At 36.6% G+C, this 18856-nt stretch overlaps 3 protein-coding genes across 3 annotated transcripts; all 3 read left to right on the top strand.

Annotated features, from left to right (window-relative positions):
- Positions 1 to 793: 793 nt before the first annotated feature.
- LOC111781607 (protein PELPK1-like) lies at positions 794 to 1180 on the top strand. Its single transcript, XM_023662293.1, has one exon. The coding sequence runs from the start codon at positions 794 to 796 to the stop codon at positions 1178 to 1180; it is 387 nt and encodes a 128-aa protein (XP_023518061.1).
- Positions 1181 to 2544: 1364 nt separating this feature from the next.
- Positions 2545 to 2922, top strand: LOC111781606 (proline-rich receptor-like protein kinase PERK2). Its single transcript, XM_023662292.1, has one exon. The coding sequence runs from the start codon at positions 2545 to 2547 to the stop codon at positions 2920 to 2922; it is 378 nt and encodes a 125-aa protein (XP_023518060.1).
- Positions 2923 to 5591: 2669 nt separating this feature from the next.
- Positions 5592 to 12204, top strand: LOC111782008 (MADS-box protein SVP-like). Its single transcript, XM_023662761.1, has 9 exons — positions 5592 to 5728; positions 5977 to 6175; positions 7558 to 7630; positions 8253 to 8314; positions 9313 to 9412; positions 9492 to 9533; positions 10579 to 10620; positions 10712 to 10851; positions 11910 to 12204. The coding sequence occupies exons 2-9, from the start codon at positions 5994 to 5996 to the stop codon at positions 11914 to 11916; spliced, it is 648 nt and encodes a 215-aa protein (XP_023518529.1). The 5' UTR covers positions 5592 to 5728; positions 5977 to 5993; the 3' UTR covers positions 11917 to 12204.
- Positions 12205 to 18856: the final 6652 nt, after the last annotated feature.

Raw genomic sequence — 18856 nt, 5'->3', positions numbered from 1 at the left:
TGATACTTTCCAACAAATGTTGGTGTGCTTGAGTGGCTAAGGCGACCGGTTTGAAATCAATTGAGCTCTCCTTGGGTAGGTTCGAATTTTGTTGTTGACATTTTTGAATCTTCATGACATTTTTTGAATCTTCTTGGCAATAGGTCTATTTGGAACATTTGGATTCTTATCCAGATGTGCCAGCGAGAAGGCTGAACCCTAAAGGGGTGGTCACGAGGCGGTGTGCCAGTAAGGACCCTGGACACCGAAGGAGTGGATTGGGAGGGAACGAGTGCCAAAGAAGGACGCTGGGCCCCGAAAGGGAGGTGGACGGGGCGGTGTACCAGCAAGGACTTTGGACACTGAAGGGGGTGAATTGGGAGGGAACGAGTGCTAACGAGGACGTTGGACCCTGAAAGGGGGGGGGGGGGGTGGATTGTGAGATCCCACATCGGTTGGGGAGGATAACGAAATACCCTTTATAAGGGTGTGGAAACCTCTCCTTAACAGACGCGTTCTACGCGTTCTGAGAGGCCCACCTCAGGGAGGAGAACATAACACCTTTGTATATATTTTACAACTTTTACCAAATCTTTAATTTAAATCCAATCATTATCGTTCTTCATTAAAATTCCACTTTAGAACACTTTAATTTCTTTGGAAATCTTTGTTTGGTGAGCTGATATGATAATATTTTTCTCAACAAGAGATGCAAAATGGTGGCCAAACCCACCAACCCCTTTATTTCTAACCCTATATAAATTAAATGCCAACCCTTAGCTTCCTCATCCCAAATCACAAACCAAGCTTCACAATGGCCTCTTCCAAGTACTTGATCATAGCTTTCATGGTTACTTTGATGTTTTCAGCCATCGATACTGGTCGAGCTGCTCGTCATCTCTTGCAAACTGCTCCACCGAACGTGCCAAGGTTGCCCTCATTGCCTCCTCTCCCACCGTTGCCAACGATGCCGAACCCGACAACAGGGCCAGGAATCCCTTCTATCCCAAGCCTCCCACAACCAACATTGCCAACATTGCCAACTACTCAACCATCCCTCCCTAAGTTACCTCCACTTCCAAGCTTCCCTCGTAACATCCCGACTGGAATGGCGCTGCCTCCACTCCCGACAACTTTGCTTCCGAACCTACCATCGATCCCTTCCCTCACTCCACCGCCGACCACCACCTCTTCACCTTGATGAATATGTCTAGCTACTCATTTTGATCTTTCCTCATTCGTTTTTAGAGCGTGTGATCATATTTATATATTCTCTCTAACGTTATTCGTAATATTTGTTATTTGTAATATTTGAGTTTGTTTAAATTAGTGTGTTGTGTTCTTATACTCTTTTAATGTATTGTGTTATTGTTTAAATTAGTATATTGGTCAAATCCCTTTGTGTTAATTATTATTTTTAATGGGATAATACGTCGTGGAATATCCAAATATCGGTAATTTCTACTATAGTTTATGAACAATCTTTTCTAAACGTCTTAATGACACTCATTTCATGATAATCTTCTACAAACTACTTTGCTCTCACCTTCGAACTTATCAACGATTCCAATGAGGATGTCATTGTTGCCCGCCACGCCAATCCCTAATACCCTTCCAAATTTGCCACAACCCATATTACCGGAATTTAATCTCCCTCCGCTTTCGAGTTCTTCGATGAACATCTCGAACAGAATGTTGCTACCTCTACTTTTGAACATGCCATCAATCTCTACCATTCAAACTCCAAAAGCAAACACAATTATTTTAACATGTTTTTGTAACTACCCAAGCCTTTCGCCAGTAAATATTGTCTTCGTTGGACTTTCCTTTTCGGGCTTCTCCACAAGGTTTTTAAAACATGTCTACTCGGGAGAGGTTTCCACACCCTTATAAAGAACGCTTCGTTTCCCTCTCTAACCAATGTGAGATCTTACAGTTTTGCTCTCATTTAGGAGGTCACCGAACATAGAATTGATCCAATCCAAACGTGCTTAACTTTAAAGTTCCTATAATCGAGCTACAAAAAAGAAACGTGCATTTCGTTGGTACAAATAGTAACTATCAATCCTTTTAAACATGTTTTAATCATTATATTTTCACGACTACTCATTCAAATGTGGTATCATATTATTCATATACTACACGTATCACACCACGTTTAACACAAATTTATTACACTTCTATACTCTCGATTAATATTAACAATTTATACAATAATAAATAAAGTCAATAAAAGAACTCAGTTGATTAAAACATATACTCTCGACCAAAAAGTTAACCGAAAAACATTTAAAAGCATTATATATATATATATATATATTCTCTAACTTTAACCAAATCTTTAATTTTTAATATTAAATCTACGTCAAATCCAATCATTTTAGTTCTTTATTCATAAATATTCCAATTGGAAATCTTTGTTTGTTGAGCTAATATGATAATATTTTTCTCAACAAGAGATGCAAAATGGTGGCCAAACCCACCAACCCCTTTATTTCTAAACCTATATAAATCAATGGCTAACCCTTAGTTTCCCCATCCCAAAATCACAAACCAAGCTTCAAAATGGCCTCTTTCAAGTACTTGATCATAGCTTTCGTGGCTACTTTAGTGTTTTCGGCTATCGACACTGGCCGAGCTGCTCGTCATCTCTTGCAAACCGCTCCACCGAACGTGCCAGGGTTGCCCTCATTGCCTCCTCTCCCGCCATTGCCAACGATGCCAAACCCGACAACAGGGTCAGGAATCCCTTCTATCCCAAGCCTCCCACAACCAACGTTGCCAACTACTCAACCATCCCTCCCTAAGTTGCCACCATTTCCAACCTTCCCTAGCAACATCCCGACTGGAATGGCGCTGCCTCCGCTCCCGACAACTTTGCTTCCGAACCTACCCTCGATCCCTTCCCTCACTCCCCCACCGACCACCTCCTCTTCACCTTAATGAAGATGTCTAGCTACTCAGTTCGTTCTTCTCTCATTCATTTTCAGAACGTGTGGTTGTGTTCATCTATTCTATCATTTGATGTTATTTGTAATATTGGAGTCTGTTTAAATTAGTGTTTTGTGTTCTTATTATACTCTTTTGACCTAATTTCGAGCTAGTTTAATCGGTTTATTTTTTTATTTTTTCACTAATAAATTTTACATAAAACTAAAAGTTTAAAAATTTATTAACATATTAAATCCGGTCACCGACATTTTCTAAAGATAAAAAATAATTTAATATAAGCTTAAAATTTAAAAGATTAATTTGGTAATTTAATTAAAAATAATAATAGATATTTTATTTATTATATATATATATATATATTAATATCCGAATCGTACAACACGAGAAAAATGAAGAAATAATTTGTTTTGTGATACGAAGCAGGTAAATATTTCCCACACCTGTACTGTCACACATTGAATGTGACAAGCCAACCAGAGCCTGACACGCCATAAGATTGAGTGGGGCCCAACCAATCAGATTTGGCCGTTGACACCACTTCCTCAAACGAACATTACAGTCATGTTACGCTTTGGTAGGGTTCCCATATCGTCATCCTTTGTCGTCCATTTTACAACAATTAATTATTTCCAATTTCAATAAAAAATTATTTCTTTATATTATTATATTTCAAAATTTACCTTTAGTCTATGGTAACAAATTAATCCCCACGGTAAAAATTTATATTACAATTTTAAATAACTTTTCAAATAAAAAATGTTTTTTAAAATAAAATTTATGTGAAGATTTGAAAATTAAAGTAACATTCAATGGTTAGCGAAGTCTATTTAATTCATGGGATGGGGCCATGGAGATCTTCATCGAGACACGGGATCAATCTACATATTTGTTCATAGCCCGAAGCTCCTTTTTTCTACCCGAAATTATTATGTTCGTGATTTGTGTTGTGCTTCTTAGGGCCGAGTCAGAGCTTATCTCATGACTTGTATTGACGGGAGAATTCAGAGTAATGATTCCAATAAGAGCAGTCGACAAGGAATAGGTTCAAGAAAAGGCTAATCTTGTTGTTGATTGCATCCGAGGATTTGATTGTGCTTTACTAAGAGAATCTCAAGTAACGAGTTGTCACTTGGGAAGGGGTGAAAATGGGTCGAGATTTTTTCTCCTTAGCTAAATGGGATCGAGAATGATTATATTCACTGTCTCCATCCCCGCCCTCGACTCCCACCAAATTCCCTTTCGGGTGAACTCAGTTATGTGAATTCTCGATGGAGAATCTCGGTCCGTTACCTACAAAAGTACATGTTTTTGGAGTATGTATCAAGTTTGAAGCTTTCCTCTTTAGTTGCATTAAGAACAACCAAAAAGTGTTGTGTATTCAATTCTTTAGTATCCTTTTATGACATCTTAGCCCCACCTACCTACGAAAAGGATTGATCATAAAATTTCAAGACAAAATTTCTTGGATTCTTTCATTTCTTTTTATTTTACAAACCATTAAATCTTCTCAAATCAAATCAAATTCATGTTTGAATGATTAAAGCGAGAATCTTTCCTTTCCCCGTACCGCAAATGAACGACTCTTAACTAGCTAAACTTGAGGGTTTTTACCTAATCCTATACATATACGCTCAAGCCTATTGCTAGCGAGTATTGCTCGCTTTAGCCAGTTACGTATTGCTATCAGTCTCACAGTTTTAAATCGCGTCTTCTAGGGAGATATTTTCACACCCTTATAAGAAATGTTTCGTTCCCCTCTCCAACTGATGTGAGATCTCACAATGGTATCAGAGTCAGACACCGGGCGGTGTGCCGACGAGAACACTGGACCCCAAAGGAGAGTGAATTGTGAGATCCCACATCAGTTGGAAATGAGAACGAAACATTGCTTATAAGAGCGTTAAAATCTCTCTTTAGGAAACACGTTTTAAAACAGTGAGACTGACACGATACATAACAGACAAAAGCATCACAATGCTCCTAGCAGTGGGTTTGGGCTGTTACATGACGTTTCTCTTCACTTGTCAAATTTGGAACCTTCCTATCGTCACAATGCTCTTTTAAAAGCATCAAAGATAAGAATAGATATATATCAAAACGAGCTAGTACGCCCATTGACACATACATACTATCAAACATCCGTTCTTCATTCTTCTCAAACTCTCCTCTGAAATCGAAACAAACCTCCTCGATCGATATCATTTCAAATTTCCTCTATAACTACAAAACATTAGAAAACTATCCAAAAAAAGACACATAAACACAACATTGAAAGCACTAAAAAAAGATCAAATTAGTACAACTTCCACACAACCCTAGATGACCATTCAAATTTCAACCACACCCAATAGGGTAAAAAAAAAACACACACAAAGGGTAACTAAGAAGGGTTAAAAGTTAAAAAAGGTCAGTTACTGTTGTAAGAGACACACTCACTCAATCCAACAGCAAAGAAGGATTGTGATTGGGTACGAGGGTACAATGTTGTCATAAACTATGTCAGTGATTGGTCTGTCAGCATGGCCTATTTGTACGAATAGATAATATAAAACTTTTTAATTAAAAAAAAAAAAAAACAAAAAAAAGCTATTCAATTGGGCAGCTCTAAAGCTTCTAAATCCAATAATTTTTAATATTAGATTCTTTTTTTTTTTTGCCCATTTGAAGAAATTTGCCCATAAACACTTCATTCCTTTCCTTTGTCCACAAAAGGAAACCCTTTTATTTTCTTTCCAAGAATCTCGTTTTGGGTATTGAATTCAACAGCCAAAACCCAGAAGAACAGCATCAAAATAAGGTAAATTTGCAAGAAACTATGTTTTTTGAGTTCATAGTTCGTCAGATTCTTAGGGTTTTTGTTTGAGATTTGTATAAATTCTTCATTTTTTGATGTTTTTTGGTGATTTTTGGTTGATGGGTAGCTTTATTTTGATAGATCTTGTAAGAAAGTGATGATTTTTGATGCAAATTGAAGGGAAAATGGATGTGGGTCGAGTTTAATTTGGTGATTTTTGGGTGTTTTTTTGTGTGTGTGTGTGTTCATAGGTGGGAGGTTGAAAATAATGACGAGACAGAAAATTCAGATAAAGAAAATAGACAACATAGCAGCAAGGCAAGTGACGTTTTCAAAGAGAAGAAGAGGGCTATTCAAAAAAGCTCATGAATTAGCCACTCTTTGTGATGCTGATATTGCTCTCATTGTTTTTTCTGCTTCTGGCAAGCTATTTGACTATTCTAGCTCAAGGTTTTGTTCTTTCTCTCTCTCTCTCTCTCTCTAAAATCTTGTTTTTTTTTTCTTCATGTTTATTTGGGTTTAGAGAGAGAAATGCTTGATTTTGTGGGGAAAATGGCTGAATGAACAAGGAATTTGATTGAAAAAAAATAATGGGTTTTTGAGATTTTTTCAAATGGTGTAAGAATTTGATGAAAAAATTGGTTTTGTTCATTTTCTCTCTCTAAAATCTTTCTTTCCTGTTCTTGTTTTTTTTTTCATATTTGTTTGGGTTTAGAGAGAGAAATGCTTGATTTTTAGGGGAAATGGCTGAAGAACAAGGAATTTGATTGAAAAAAAACAATGGGTTTTTGAGATTTTTAGAAATGGTGTAAGAATTTGATGAAAATATTGGTTTTGTTCATTCTCTCTCTCTACAATCTTTCTTGTTCTTGTTTTTTTCTTCATATTTATTTGGGTTTAGAGAGAGAAAAGCTTAATTTTTAGGGGAAATGGCTGAAGAACAAGGGATTTGATTGAAAAAAAAACAATGGGGTTTTTGAGATTTTTACAAATGGTGTAAGAATTTGATGAAAAATTTGGTTTTTTTGAGGTTTTTAGTTGAAATTTTGTTGATTTTCAAGAGACCCATGTTGAGTTTATATATAGATTTATGATTTTCTGAATTTTGTGATTTAATAATTTTGTTCTCATTGTTATTCTTAAAAAACATGTGATTTTTGATGTCTTTCACGTTTATCAAAGTGATTCTATTAGATATTGTCGTTTGATTGAATGTTTAAATTCAATTGGAAAATGTACTATCAAATTTACCTGTTAACCTATGATGTCGTACATCTTATCCATGAAATATTGAAATTGTTGTCACACGAATCCGACCCGTTATTATTTCAAACGTCGGTGGATTATTTCTCACTCCGTCTACTGTTGACCTAAGAAAAGCTAAGAAACACGTGAAAATCGGTTTCTTTATATAGAAACATACTTATTTTTCAATATTTGAGTAGACACTTTTGACTTCTTGATCGATGATATATATCTTAACCAGTTAAGTTATGTTGATATTGTCGATATTTTGTCGTATTTCATAAAGTTCATGTAGTTGTAACATTACTCGGTTTTGGTTTATTGATTTTACGATATGATTACTCGAGTCAGTGAGACGCTTCACTTATATTTTAGGTTAAAAGACTTCTTTTTTAAGAAAATCTCGAGAAGCCGAAACTTATGATAGCTTAACCAAGGAGCTAAGTAGTTTGACCGTATGAAAATAGTTGACAACTCCGATCCGAAATAATAAGACGTTATCGATTGATAACGTCGTATTATCGATATTAGTCTCGTTTAAGAATTGAAAGATGTCTTTTTTTTGGTCCTTTTATTATTGCATGAAGCATGCAGGAGTTGCTGAGAAGACATAACATGATACCAGAGGTTAATAGCTTTGGTCAGCAGCCTCCATCTCAGGTAACATCTTTATTTATTTATTTATAATCCTTTGCCTAAGAGATGTTTTTTTTTAATAAAAATTTTAAGAATAAACCGACCCGTGAACGTTTATCGATGATAGAGTAAACCATGTGTAACAACCCAAGCTCACCGCTAGCAAATATTGTCCACTTGAACCTGTTACGTATCAGAACAAGACATCGGACGATGTACCAGTAAGGACACTGGGCCTCAAGAGAGGTAAGATTAGGTTGGACAAGTGTGGAAACCTCTTCTTAGTAGACACGTTTTAAAACCTTGAGAAGAAGCTTAGAGTGGAAAGCTAAAAAAGGACAATATCTGCTAGCGGTGGACTTGGGCTGTTACAGCATGTCATCGTTATAGTAAAAAAAATGATCAAAATCTACTTGAGCTAGTATGAACTTCGGTTGTTCGTTTTTCGAATGTGATTCCTTCGATTTTTACTCGTTGCTAATTCTTTCTATCATGAATAGCTAACACCCGATAATTTCGTGCTAACCTGAGCATAACTCAACTGATTAAGATATCATATCTCGAACAAATGTCTACCCTCGTTTTCGTTCTAAAAAAATTACTTCGATTTTGTTTAATACGTTAATGTTTAGGGTTTGTTTTGCAGGTTGAAAAGGATGCCTATGCTAAATTGAGTGAAGAATTTGCAGCCAAAACCAAAGAGCTTAAGTAAGATTTCTCAACCACATTATAAAAGTATAGAAATAGTTATAAATTGCAGCTTTTGTTTGCCAGTTTTGTAAAGCATATGTCCCTATTGCTTAGACATGGTTTGAGATACTTATGAGTTTGCAAATGATATCTTCTTGTTGGCCAGCTTGAGTAGAATTGATATCATTGTGAGTGAATGCGAGTATTCAATTCAAGCCCACGGCTAGCAATGACTTCCCTTCTCAGGTTTCCCCTTGAAATTTTAAAACGCGTCTGTTAGTGAGAGGTTTCCACGCCTTTATAAAGAATGTTTCGTTTATCTCTCCAACCGATGTGAGATCTCACAAAATGTCTTCGACCTCTTCGACTACAAGACTAGATATTTAAAAACGAAGAATCAGAAATAGGGTTTTTTTGCAAATATATAGGAGTCGAGAATCGAACCTTCAACTTCAACTTAGTAGAATTGATATCATGGAGAGCGAATGCAAGTCTTCTAAAATTTGTAGCAACTCAAGTCCACCGCTAGCAAATATTGTCTTTTTTGAGCTTCTCCTTTCGAGTTTTCCCTCAAGATTTTAAAACATGTTTATTAGGGAGAGGTTTCAACACCCTTATAAGCAATGTTTCGTTCCCCTCTCTAACCGATGTGGGATCTCACAAAGTATCTTCGACCTCTTCGATTACAAGACTAGATACTTAAAAACGAAGAATCGGAAATAGGGTTTTTTTGTTAAGCAAATATATAGGAGTCGAGAATCGAACCTTCAACTTAAACAACAAAAATATGTGTTATACTCGTGATTTGACCTCCTTTTTAACTCGTTCGTTCTCCAATGATAATTAACACTAGTCGGGGTGTATTTGGCATGAAAAATAGCCTTTGTAGGGTACTTTTTCGTTCTGATTTTCACTAGAAACATCGTAACGGAGTTTAGGGACCAAAATAAAATAGTTCGTTCATTCGAAAGTTTTGGACCGAAAAAAGAACTCATTTGTGTTAAACTATGAACAAGGCATATGAGGGGAGAGGATCTTCAAGATTTGGGAATAGAAGAATTAAAGCAGCTGGAGAAATTGCTTGAGATTGGTTTGAATCGTGTTATAGAGACCAAGGTTCGTTCATTAAACATGTAATCATTGAATTCTTATCCTTAAAATCTGCTAACTTGGATTTTGTTTGTCTTCCTTGTAGGATGACAAGTTTCTAAAAGAAATTGGTGCTGGAAAGGAAAAGGTCATAACACTTTTATCTCTATATTTTGAGTGATATTTAGAAATTATGTTCTAGCTCGGACCTTTTTCATCGGTTGAACTATGCTCTAATTTACTACTCTCATTCGGGCTAGGAAGTAAGTCCCACAATCCAAAACGTGCCATTTAGCAAGCATGTAGTAACGGCTCAAGCCCACTGTCAGTAGATATTGTCCTCTTCGGACTTTCCCTCAAGGTTTTTAAAACGTGTCTGTTAGGGAGAGGTTTCCACACCCTTATAAACGATGCTTCATTCTCCTCCCCAACCAATACTAAATGACACGTTTACACACCGACTTGCCCTCTGGGGGCCCAGCGTCCTTGTTAGCACTCGTTCCCTTCTCTAATCATTGAGGACTCCCGGTGTCTGGCTTTGATACCATTCGTAACGGCCCAAGCCTACCGTTAGCAGATCATTGTGAGATCCCATATCGGTTGGGAAGGAGAACAAAACATCTTTTATAAGGGTGTGGAAACCTCTCCCTAGCAGATGCGTTTTAAAAATCTTGAGATGAAGGCTAAAAAGGAAAACCCAACGAGAACAATATTTGCTAGCGGTGGGCTTGGGTCGTTACACATGTAGACTCAATACATCCTCTCGTGCCTTTCTCCTATCTCAAAAGGGTCTAACCGGGCATTGAAATAACGGGAGAAAGAAACAAACCGATGGAACGACAACTTCCATCATCTTTCTCGTCTTTCTCTATACTGAAATGACAACGATTACGATCACATAGGATCTCCACCCTCAATACATCCTCTCGTGCCTTGCTCCTATCTCAAAAGGGTCGAACCGGGCATTGAAATAACGGTAGAAAGAAACGAACCTATGGAATGACTTCCATCGTCTTTCTCTACACCGAAATCACATAGGGCCCCCTCCGTTTCATCCTTTTTAAGACGTAGTCCGTCTTTCGAGCTAATTCTATAAAAAAAAAATTCATTCTTTTGATTATTTGTGAGATACCCTTTATCTTAAACTTAGTAAAAAGGCTAACCCACTTCATATTTTAACCTAAATATTGCAGGAAGCTTTGTTGATGAAAGAGAATCAGAGACTAAGAAATGGGGTAAGAGTTTCTAGGGCTTCTCTCTTGTAAGTGAAAATGAAACAGTAAAAACCATCAATTAATGGTTAAAAGCTTTTGGTTTTAATGGCAGATGGTAACTTTGAATCATAGGGAGCAAGAACAAGCAGTGATTGGTGGGAGCTCCTTGGGGTCAAAGTCAAACACCACCAATAGCAGCTCCTCACCAAACCCTAATTCTCATGATTTTGATGACATTTCTCTTAAATTGGGGTTAGTAATTTTCTTACATTTACTGTACATTACCCTTTTGAATCCCTTTCTACTTTTCATCTTTTTACTTTTGAGGGCGTTTTTTTTGGGTGAAGATTTGCGTGTCATACTGAACAGTAACCGCTAAGTCACTGCTAGTAAATATTGTCTTCTTTGAGCTTTCCCTCGAGGTTTTAAAATGTGTCTCGTAAGGAGAGGTTTCTACACCCTTATAAGTAATGTTTCGTTCGGCTCTCCAACTGATATGGAATCTCACATGAACCTTTCAGTTTAGTTCTTAAAAGTCTAGAAAGGAAGGTATAGATAAACAACTTTCAAAGGAAAACGACTTAAACTCTTCAATTCAACTCCCGAACAACTCATTAAACTTTACCAACATGAAGATATTGTCCGTTTTGGCTTGTTATGTATCACTGTTAGCTTCACGGTTTTAAAACACGTTTGTTAGGGAGATGTTTCTATACCCTTATAAGGAATGTTTTGTTTCTCTCTTCAACTGATGTGGGATCTCCTCGACTATATCCTCGACTTATTCACCTTGACCTGTTACGGAGCTCGAAAAACATCGGTTCGAGTTTCAGAAGTTAGAAAATGGTCTTTACTATGATATTATGTTTACAAGAATAGTAAAACGTGTTTGTTAGGGAGAGGTTTCTATACCCTTATAAGGAATGTTTTGTTTCTCTCTTCAACTGATGTGGGATCTCCTCGACGTATTCACCTTGACTTGTTACGGAGCTCGAAAAACAATAGTTCGAGTTTCAGAAGTTAGAAAATGGTCTTTCCTATGATATTATGTTTACAAGAATAGTGAAACGTGTTTGTTAGGGAGAAGTTTCTACACCCTTATCAGGAATGTTTCGTTTCTCTCTCCAATTGATGTGGGATCTCACATAAACATAGTTCAATCAGTTAAAACCATCCAAACGTGCTCGTGCTATATATATCCTCGACTTAGAGGTTCAAAAGTTCAAATATCTTCACCACAATGGTTCAAGTTTGTTTAGTACGATATTATGTTTAGGAGAATAGTGATGAGTATATGTTTGTTTATGCAGTCTGTGAAGGCACAAAGTAAGCATCTGTTCTTTGCAGCAACTTGAGAATGAAGGCAGGGTTCCCCAATGGAGCTTTACTAATCATCACTTCACTGCCAAACCACTTATTTATTTGTATAGAGAAAGAATGTGAAAAGAAAGGCATTCCAATCCCATTTCAGAGTTATATAAATGAGAGTTGCATACATAATTATTGTTTATACTTATCAATTGATTCTCCTCTATCCTAGAGCCGAGATAGCAGCCATGGTTAGAATTGTTCGATCTCTCTAATGTATATTGTTCTATTAAGTCATATATTGTAACAGTTCAAACTCACCGCTACCAAATAATTTCTGTACCTCAGGTTTAATAAGCTCGTGAGATCCTAAAAAGACGTGATGAGATAGAGTGGAAAGTGGGGTTGAAAGCATGATAAGGAAATAGTCTCCCAATGGGAAACAATCAAAAAAAGCACAGTCCAAAATCTCCCATAATCTTTCATCAACCCAAACTTTTCTTATCCTCTGCACTATTGTCAAGAGTTTATTGATTGGGTCCAAAGATTCTGCAACAAATGGAATACTTCTCTTCTTCTCTTATTTATTGTCTATCACATTAACATCATTTGAAGGCAATACATATTTTTGTAGTACCAACAGTATGTTCGTGGAGTGTGTGTGATAGAGAGATTGTAGAGGGTAAATCAGTCGTGTCGAGTTCAAACGCTAAGAAAGTCGTAATAATAGCTGTGATTCATTTTTATCTACACGAGGAAACTCCCTAGATGTGGCTTCTGAGATAAAGCTAGGATAAAGGAAAAGAACCTGCTTGCCTGATGTGTTGGCTTTTGTAGCATCATGAGAAGAGATTAACACTAATCGAGAAGAGATTACAAGATACTATGGTATACTCTCTACTTTGTATTTGCTTCTTCGGAAAACCTTGATAGATTAGAGGGTATTTATAGCATAGACTAAACAATTTATTCCTAACAAATCATTTTCCTAAAATACATAAACAATGAGCTCAAACAATTATTGGGCTTGACCCTATTGGACTAGGGATGATAATTTAACACTCCCTCGGCACTAGTCCTCATTAACGGCACCCTGTTGAGCTAACAGTGAAAGCTTTCATGCTTGTCGATATTCAGCCCTTTTGTAAACAAATTTGCCACTTGGTCTTTTGTCTTGATCTGATGCATCTCGATTTCTTCCTTTAGGACTTCCTCTCTAATGAAATGGTAGTACACCTCCACATGCTTTGTTCTAGCGTGAAACTTTGAATTTTCTGCTAGGCGAATTGCAGTTTGGTTGTCGCAATGAAGTGGTGAATAGTCAATTTTCTAGTGTCAATCGTCCATCAAGAGTTTCAGTTGTGTACTTTCATGAGCTGCTCCAGCTGCTATTCTATACTCTGCTTCTCTAGTTGACAATGATACACATTCTTCCTAAATATTAGATATGTGATCCGGGTCGGATTGACTGTTCAAGAAGTCGACAGGACTGGTAATATACATGATCAATAAAGGGACAAATTATCAAGTTAGACAAAATTTACATGATTAGAACTCTATAAGGGGGAAAATATAATAGAATGAAAATGAAGCTACAAAAAGGCTCATACAATCCCCCAGCAGTGAAGCGAGGATCTGGTGCAATTATGTTCTGTTGCATGGGAATGTCTTTATATCGTTTCAAACAGTTTCTGAAATGAGCAACCGTTCAAGTTCTTGTTTTTGTCTTTCCAAATCCTACAACAAATTCATGGCTTCCTCAAGATCAAATTGTGTGTGTACAAATGGTTGAATAATAAACTAAGAATTCTTGGTTCATGTAAATCACAGAGGGAGCCCTATGATAATGAGAAAAGACTAACAGTACTCTGGGTCAAATTTTAAGAACAAAAGAACGTAGTGCGGCTAAGATTCCAAAAGGTTAAAAAGATAAAAGAAAGATATGGACATAAACGAGCTTAATTTTTAAAAACAGATATTTTGGAAACAAAATGGTCACCAAACGGGGCTCTGTTTGTGCTGAAATTCAAATTTCCAATAAACTAAAACCCTCTAATTACAGGGTGACTGATGCCAATAAACCAGAGAAAAATAAACTCCATAGCTAATGCTAATCAACTGAAATTGGAGAAGCTTATAATCTCAAACAATATATTATGACATATATATGCTTTAATGTTTTCATTAAAAAAGAGTGGCAACAAAACATTGTTAGTATCTATTCATGCTCCCCAATGAGTTATGGAACTATCCAGTGAAAAAGCTTACCTGAAGATCTTTGACAATCCTGTCCTTTGCAGTCTCTTTCTCTTCACGAGCACGTTTGAGAAACCCAAAGCACATTATTCCCTTGAAATTTGTAGGAAAACCCAGAATCAATTATTCGAAACAGGATGTTGCAAAGAAGATGCAAGAATTATGCCATTTAGTGTTATCCATGCAAACAAGCATGCAACGGAATCAACCCAAGGGAAAACTTTGATACCAGATGATAAGGAATCACTACAAGGGAAGTAAGATTCGGATTACTTTGTTGATCGAATATCTCAAGGCAAGAACACTTGTTTGAGATTCGAATCACTCCACAAGCATGATTGAACATGTCATGCTTGAATGATTCTAAACATGCCACCTAAACTACGTAGAATTGCAAAGAAACTTAGCTATTGGCTAAAGGAAAGCACAAATGTTCTTTTTACTCCATTTTCCAAATCATCAATGACTTTATATAGCCTCAAAATTAAAACCCTTAACCTTCCATAAGGTGTTCCAAGAGTTGTAACTTTCATATTTTATGACTATAATTAACGATTATGTATACTTTGTGACCCTAATTAGCTACTATCTTATTTGAAATTCTATCCAAAGGAAAAAAAAAAGACCATGGTCCGCATGAGCCACCTTTCCTTCCACCATGTGGTTCATTCAAGAGGTTTCAAGTCTCCAAGAAGTCTATTTCTTCTCCCCAGGAACATCAAGAGGGATTTAATTCCTTATTAATCGCAAACCATCAATTGGAAGGGGAGGTTGAGTTTGAGAATTTACTCGAACAGGCGCCTATGGAGATTTCTGAACCTCCTTTGAATCTTCCCTTATGGCTTTTGAGTGTTAAAGGGGTGAAGGGTTTGATTCCAGCCTATCCTTTGTCTTATACTCGTAAGAAAAGAGACCGATTCTTCATCCCAACCATGACTTGAGGAAGATTCTTTGCTTGTGATGTAATTGAAGAAAGTTGTACAAGGCTCTTAGTGCCCTTTGATCAGCAAGTCACCTTACCAGCTTTGATGACGTGGATTTGGATGTAGGATTAACAATAGGAGGTATTCACTGAACAAAGGACCCAAATCCTTTTCATTTTTCTTCTCCTTCACATGGTGGCGCCACTGATCCTGACTCCGATGTAAGCTTGAGAAGCGTGAAATCATTCATTTAGCCTGTGGATTTCAGCAAGGAGGGTGGCATGAAGATTGTTATTTTGAAGCTTTTTGACATATTATTTCTGGATTGTGACAAAAAGACTCCTCCTCCTATTCCACCCACCATGCAGGCCAAATTCGCTTCACTTATTGAAGCTTATGGTCTTGAGTTTCGTGAAATTTTTCCATTGGTTAATGAAGGAAGCCATGTCAGTGTTTAGCTTTGCCAAGCTCTGTTTTATCTTCTATGAGGTTTAGTGGTTTGGTTCTCTTTCAAGCTTTTCAGCCCAGTTTGGGTGCCAGATTAGTGTTTTCAGCTTTTGTTACAATGTCTGTTCTCTTGGTTCTCGGTTGATCGCGGTTTGCAAAGGTTCCTATGTGTTTTGTTGCCAGTTCCTATCTTGATTTGGTTTTAATTCTTCTTCCCTGATTTTTGTTTTGGGTTTTTCAAGGTTGGTTTGAGCCTCCAAGTCTTGCGAGATAGTTCTTTCCAGCCTATTTTTTATTTGTTTCCAGCACATTGTATCTCCTTTTGTTCTTTTGTTTTTTATTTTTTGTTCCTTTTCACTCCTTTGTGGAATTTGTATCACTTGAGCAATAGTCTTTTTCAATCAATGAAAAAAAAATTCGTTGTGCTCTCTTGCTATTAATTCAACCATGAAAAGAATATGCATGTGCAGGGGAATATATCAAAGAAAGAAAAAATTTTAATATCCCATTCAAGCATCAATAATGTAGTTTTTCATTCAGGTTACCAAAACAATACAAATCATAGAACAAGAAAAGAGCAGAAACATATATAACCTAGGGGGGATTAAATTAGGAAACAAGGTATTGTTCACAAGGCTTACCGATACAACGTAGACTGCACCACAAGCAAGGAGGAGATAACTTGCAGCATCTTGGAGAAGAATAAGCTCTCTCTTCTCAACAGAATACACAGGGAAAGCTCTCGCCATAACTGCAACACTGCACAAAGACAATTGCAACTTAAAACAAATTGAATGCCCACGATATGGGGAATCCATGCATTTCATGTATCTCTTCTCATGTGGAATCCAATCTTCTTGATCAATGTGAAACTCTTTTATATTTATAATCACGGTAAGTGTATATCTCTACTGCATGGAAAAATATCCTATTCTAATTAATTTAAACTAGTCTCAGCCTATCATCCTAAGGAAAGTTCATAGGAAAAAGTTGCAAATACTACTAAAACAAAACCATACAAGATTTGCAACATGCCCCGACCAGCCCAATACTCCAATACCTGCAATGCACAGACCCAACTGAACTAAATGATGCAGTAGGCAAGTCCTCAAAGGGAAAAAACTTAAGAAACCTTAGGAAGGAATAAGGCATCAAATGCATCTTTGAGCTTCAAGGAATACTTCCAAGGCCTTTTTCGCGACATCCCAGAAAATTTAGACAGGTAATAGTCTGCTACGAATGAATATATAATTCCACTCGGTACATTCTTTAACAGCGACATCCCAGAGAATGAAAGGGAGGGAAAATTTTACTACGATATAGGCATCAAATAAATAAATCCTTTTAAGTTTTAATGTTCTTATAGTTAGTCCAAGCCCACCAGATATTGTCTACTACGGCTTTCTCTCAAAGTGTCGGCTAGGGAGAGATTTTCATACCCTATAAAGAATGTTTCGTTCTCAGATATTGTCCTCTTTGGGCTTTCCCTTTCAGGCTTCCCCTCAAGTTTTTTAAAACACGGAGAAGTTTTCACACCCTTATAAACAATGTTTTGTTCTCCTCCTCAACCAACGTGGATCTCACAATAACCATATGCAACAAAGGAGAAAGAGGCAATGTGCACATAGTTAAATGATTAGTCGAATAAAATGAGATTAATTTTCAACAAGGCAAGGTATACAACATCAAGAGATAATCCTGGAACACATCCATTTCTATTAAAATCAAAGCATACTGTAAATCTTAGCTTCAACCATCAAATTACTAGGAGCTATTTTGAATAATCATATTCCAAGACAAGCTACTATGGCTGGCTTTTCGCTCCAATTTTCGCGCCCAGACCACACCACTAAAACAGCCATACATTTATTGTACCTAAAAGCCGCAAACCAAAATCACTTCAGAAATTGAGAAGTTAGGGTTCAGACGCAAAAAACCTGCCAGTTCTTAAGAATAAACTCCCATTCCGTCTCAGCAATAACCACGAAGAATGAGATCACAACTGCATAACAACGAAATATACCATCGAATATCTGCCAAAGTTTCAAACAACCGCGTGATACAGCATTAGATTCAAAAAATTACTGAACAAACACGCAACAGAAACAAAGAGATTACATCGGAGTTGTTCTTAAAAGGATCGAATCGCAGAGATGACATTGGAAACAATGCAGAGAATAGCAGTGAGAGTTGTTACAATACTGAAAAACCTGCAAGTTACGAGCAACGGATCCACCCTCCTACCAGGTCTGTTGGCCTGAGAAGACGCCGCCGCCGCTGCCGTCGCTCCCTCTCCTTCTCTTCCATTTTCTCAGGTTTCCTCAACTCCAAGAAATTTTCCTGAATCTATCTCCCACTCATATGAATATTCTTTCTCGTGATTCAGCTTACTAATTCCGTTTGATGAATCAATCGATGAACTTTTTCAGTTATGTGGGTTCATAGTTCATCGATTGGTACTATGGCGGGACTTGTTTCAGTGCACCAAACTTTCGCATCGATTTCGCCACGTGTCATGAATATCATTCGACATTTTAAAAATTAATTAAATTAAATTGCACCCGAAAATTGTATTTAAATGTTATTTAATACGGTTTAATTTTAAAATTTTTCAATAATTTCTTTAAAATTTTTAAAAATTTATGGATATTAATCCAATTTTTTAAAATTTAAGGATATTATTTACTCGTGTATTTTTTAAACCTTTTTAAAAATTCTATTTTTTTTTTTTAAGTTTAAGAATATTATTGAAATTTGAATATTTCAGATACAAAATATTTATTGATGCAAGAATCTAATGCAGGTACTCTGCACTGACGGGTGTTGAGGTCAGTTATCTCCATGATCTGGCTGATGATGACCAATGTTACGTTGATGTTGTTATACTTAACACTCTCTGATACTAAATTTAGTGCTTAATTGAAAAGGTATCGAGTTAAGGCTCTCCACCTGTAATTGATAGGTCCGTACTTAGTACTGCAACGGATATTCCACCAACGATATAAACAAGGCTCAGCGACTAGCGTCCGGATCAAGCATTAGTTGATCCAAACTTTTTTACTTAAACGGTTTTTATTATATTAATATGTCATTTATTCAGTTATTGAATATTTACCTCCATCGGCATATGACACTTCAATATGTGTAGCATTAAATGGTTGGTATACATCTTCGAAACCGCGTATCTACCTAGTTGACAATTGTGTAGCCGTGAAATTTAATTGTGAAAATTAAAGTTTTGGAGTTGCAAGTCAATGTGTTTGTACTATTAATTTAGTTGTATTTAAGAGGTAGCTGGGAGATATCTAATGTGACTCTCGATG

This window comes from Cucurbita pepo, chromosome LG19 (assembly GCF_002806865.2).
Source record: "Cucurbita pepo subsp. pepo cultivar mu-cu-16 chromosome LG19, ASM280686v2, whole genome shotgun sequence".
Lineage (NCBI taxonomy): Eukaryota > Viridiplantae > Streptophyta > Magnoliopsida > Cucurbitales > Cucurbitaceae > Cucurbita > Cucurbita pepo.
Note: the sequence above shows the minus strand (reverse complement) of the source record. Positions and strands in the feature narration are given on the sequence as shown.

Bases quoted from the DNA above. Each gene is read 5' to 3' on its own strand.
- LOC111782008 (XM_023662761.1), top strand. From the start codon at position 5,994: ATGACGAGACAGAAAATTCAGATAAAGAAAATAGACAACATAGCAGCA. The intron at 8,315-9,312 runs GTAAGATTTCTC...ACTATGAACAAG, and splicing joins GCCAAAACCAAAGAGCTTAA to GCATATGAGGGGAGAGGATC. The intron at 9,534-10,578 runs GTCATAACACTT...TAAATATTGCAG, and splicing joins TTGGTGCTGGAAAGGAAAAG to GAAGCTTTGTTGATGAAAGA.
- LOC111781606 (XM_023662292.1), top strand. From the start codon at position 2,545: ATGGCCTCTTTCAAGTACTTGATCATAGCTTTCGTGGCTACTTTAGTG.
- LOC111781607 (XM_023662293.1), top strand. From the start codon at position 794: ATGGCCTCTTCCAAGTACTTGATCATAGCTTTCATGGTTACTTTGATG.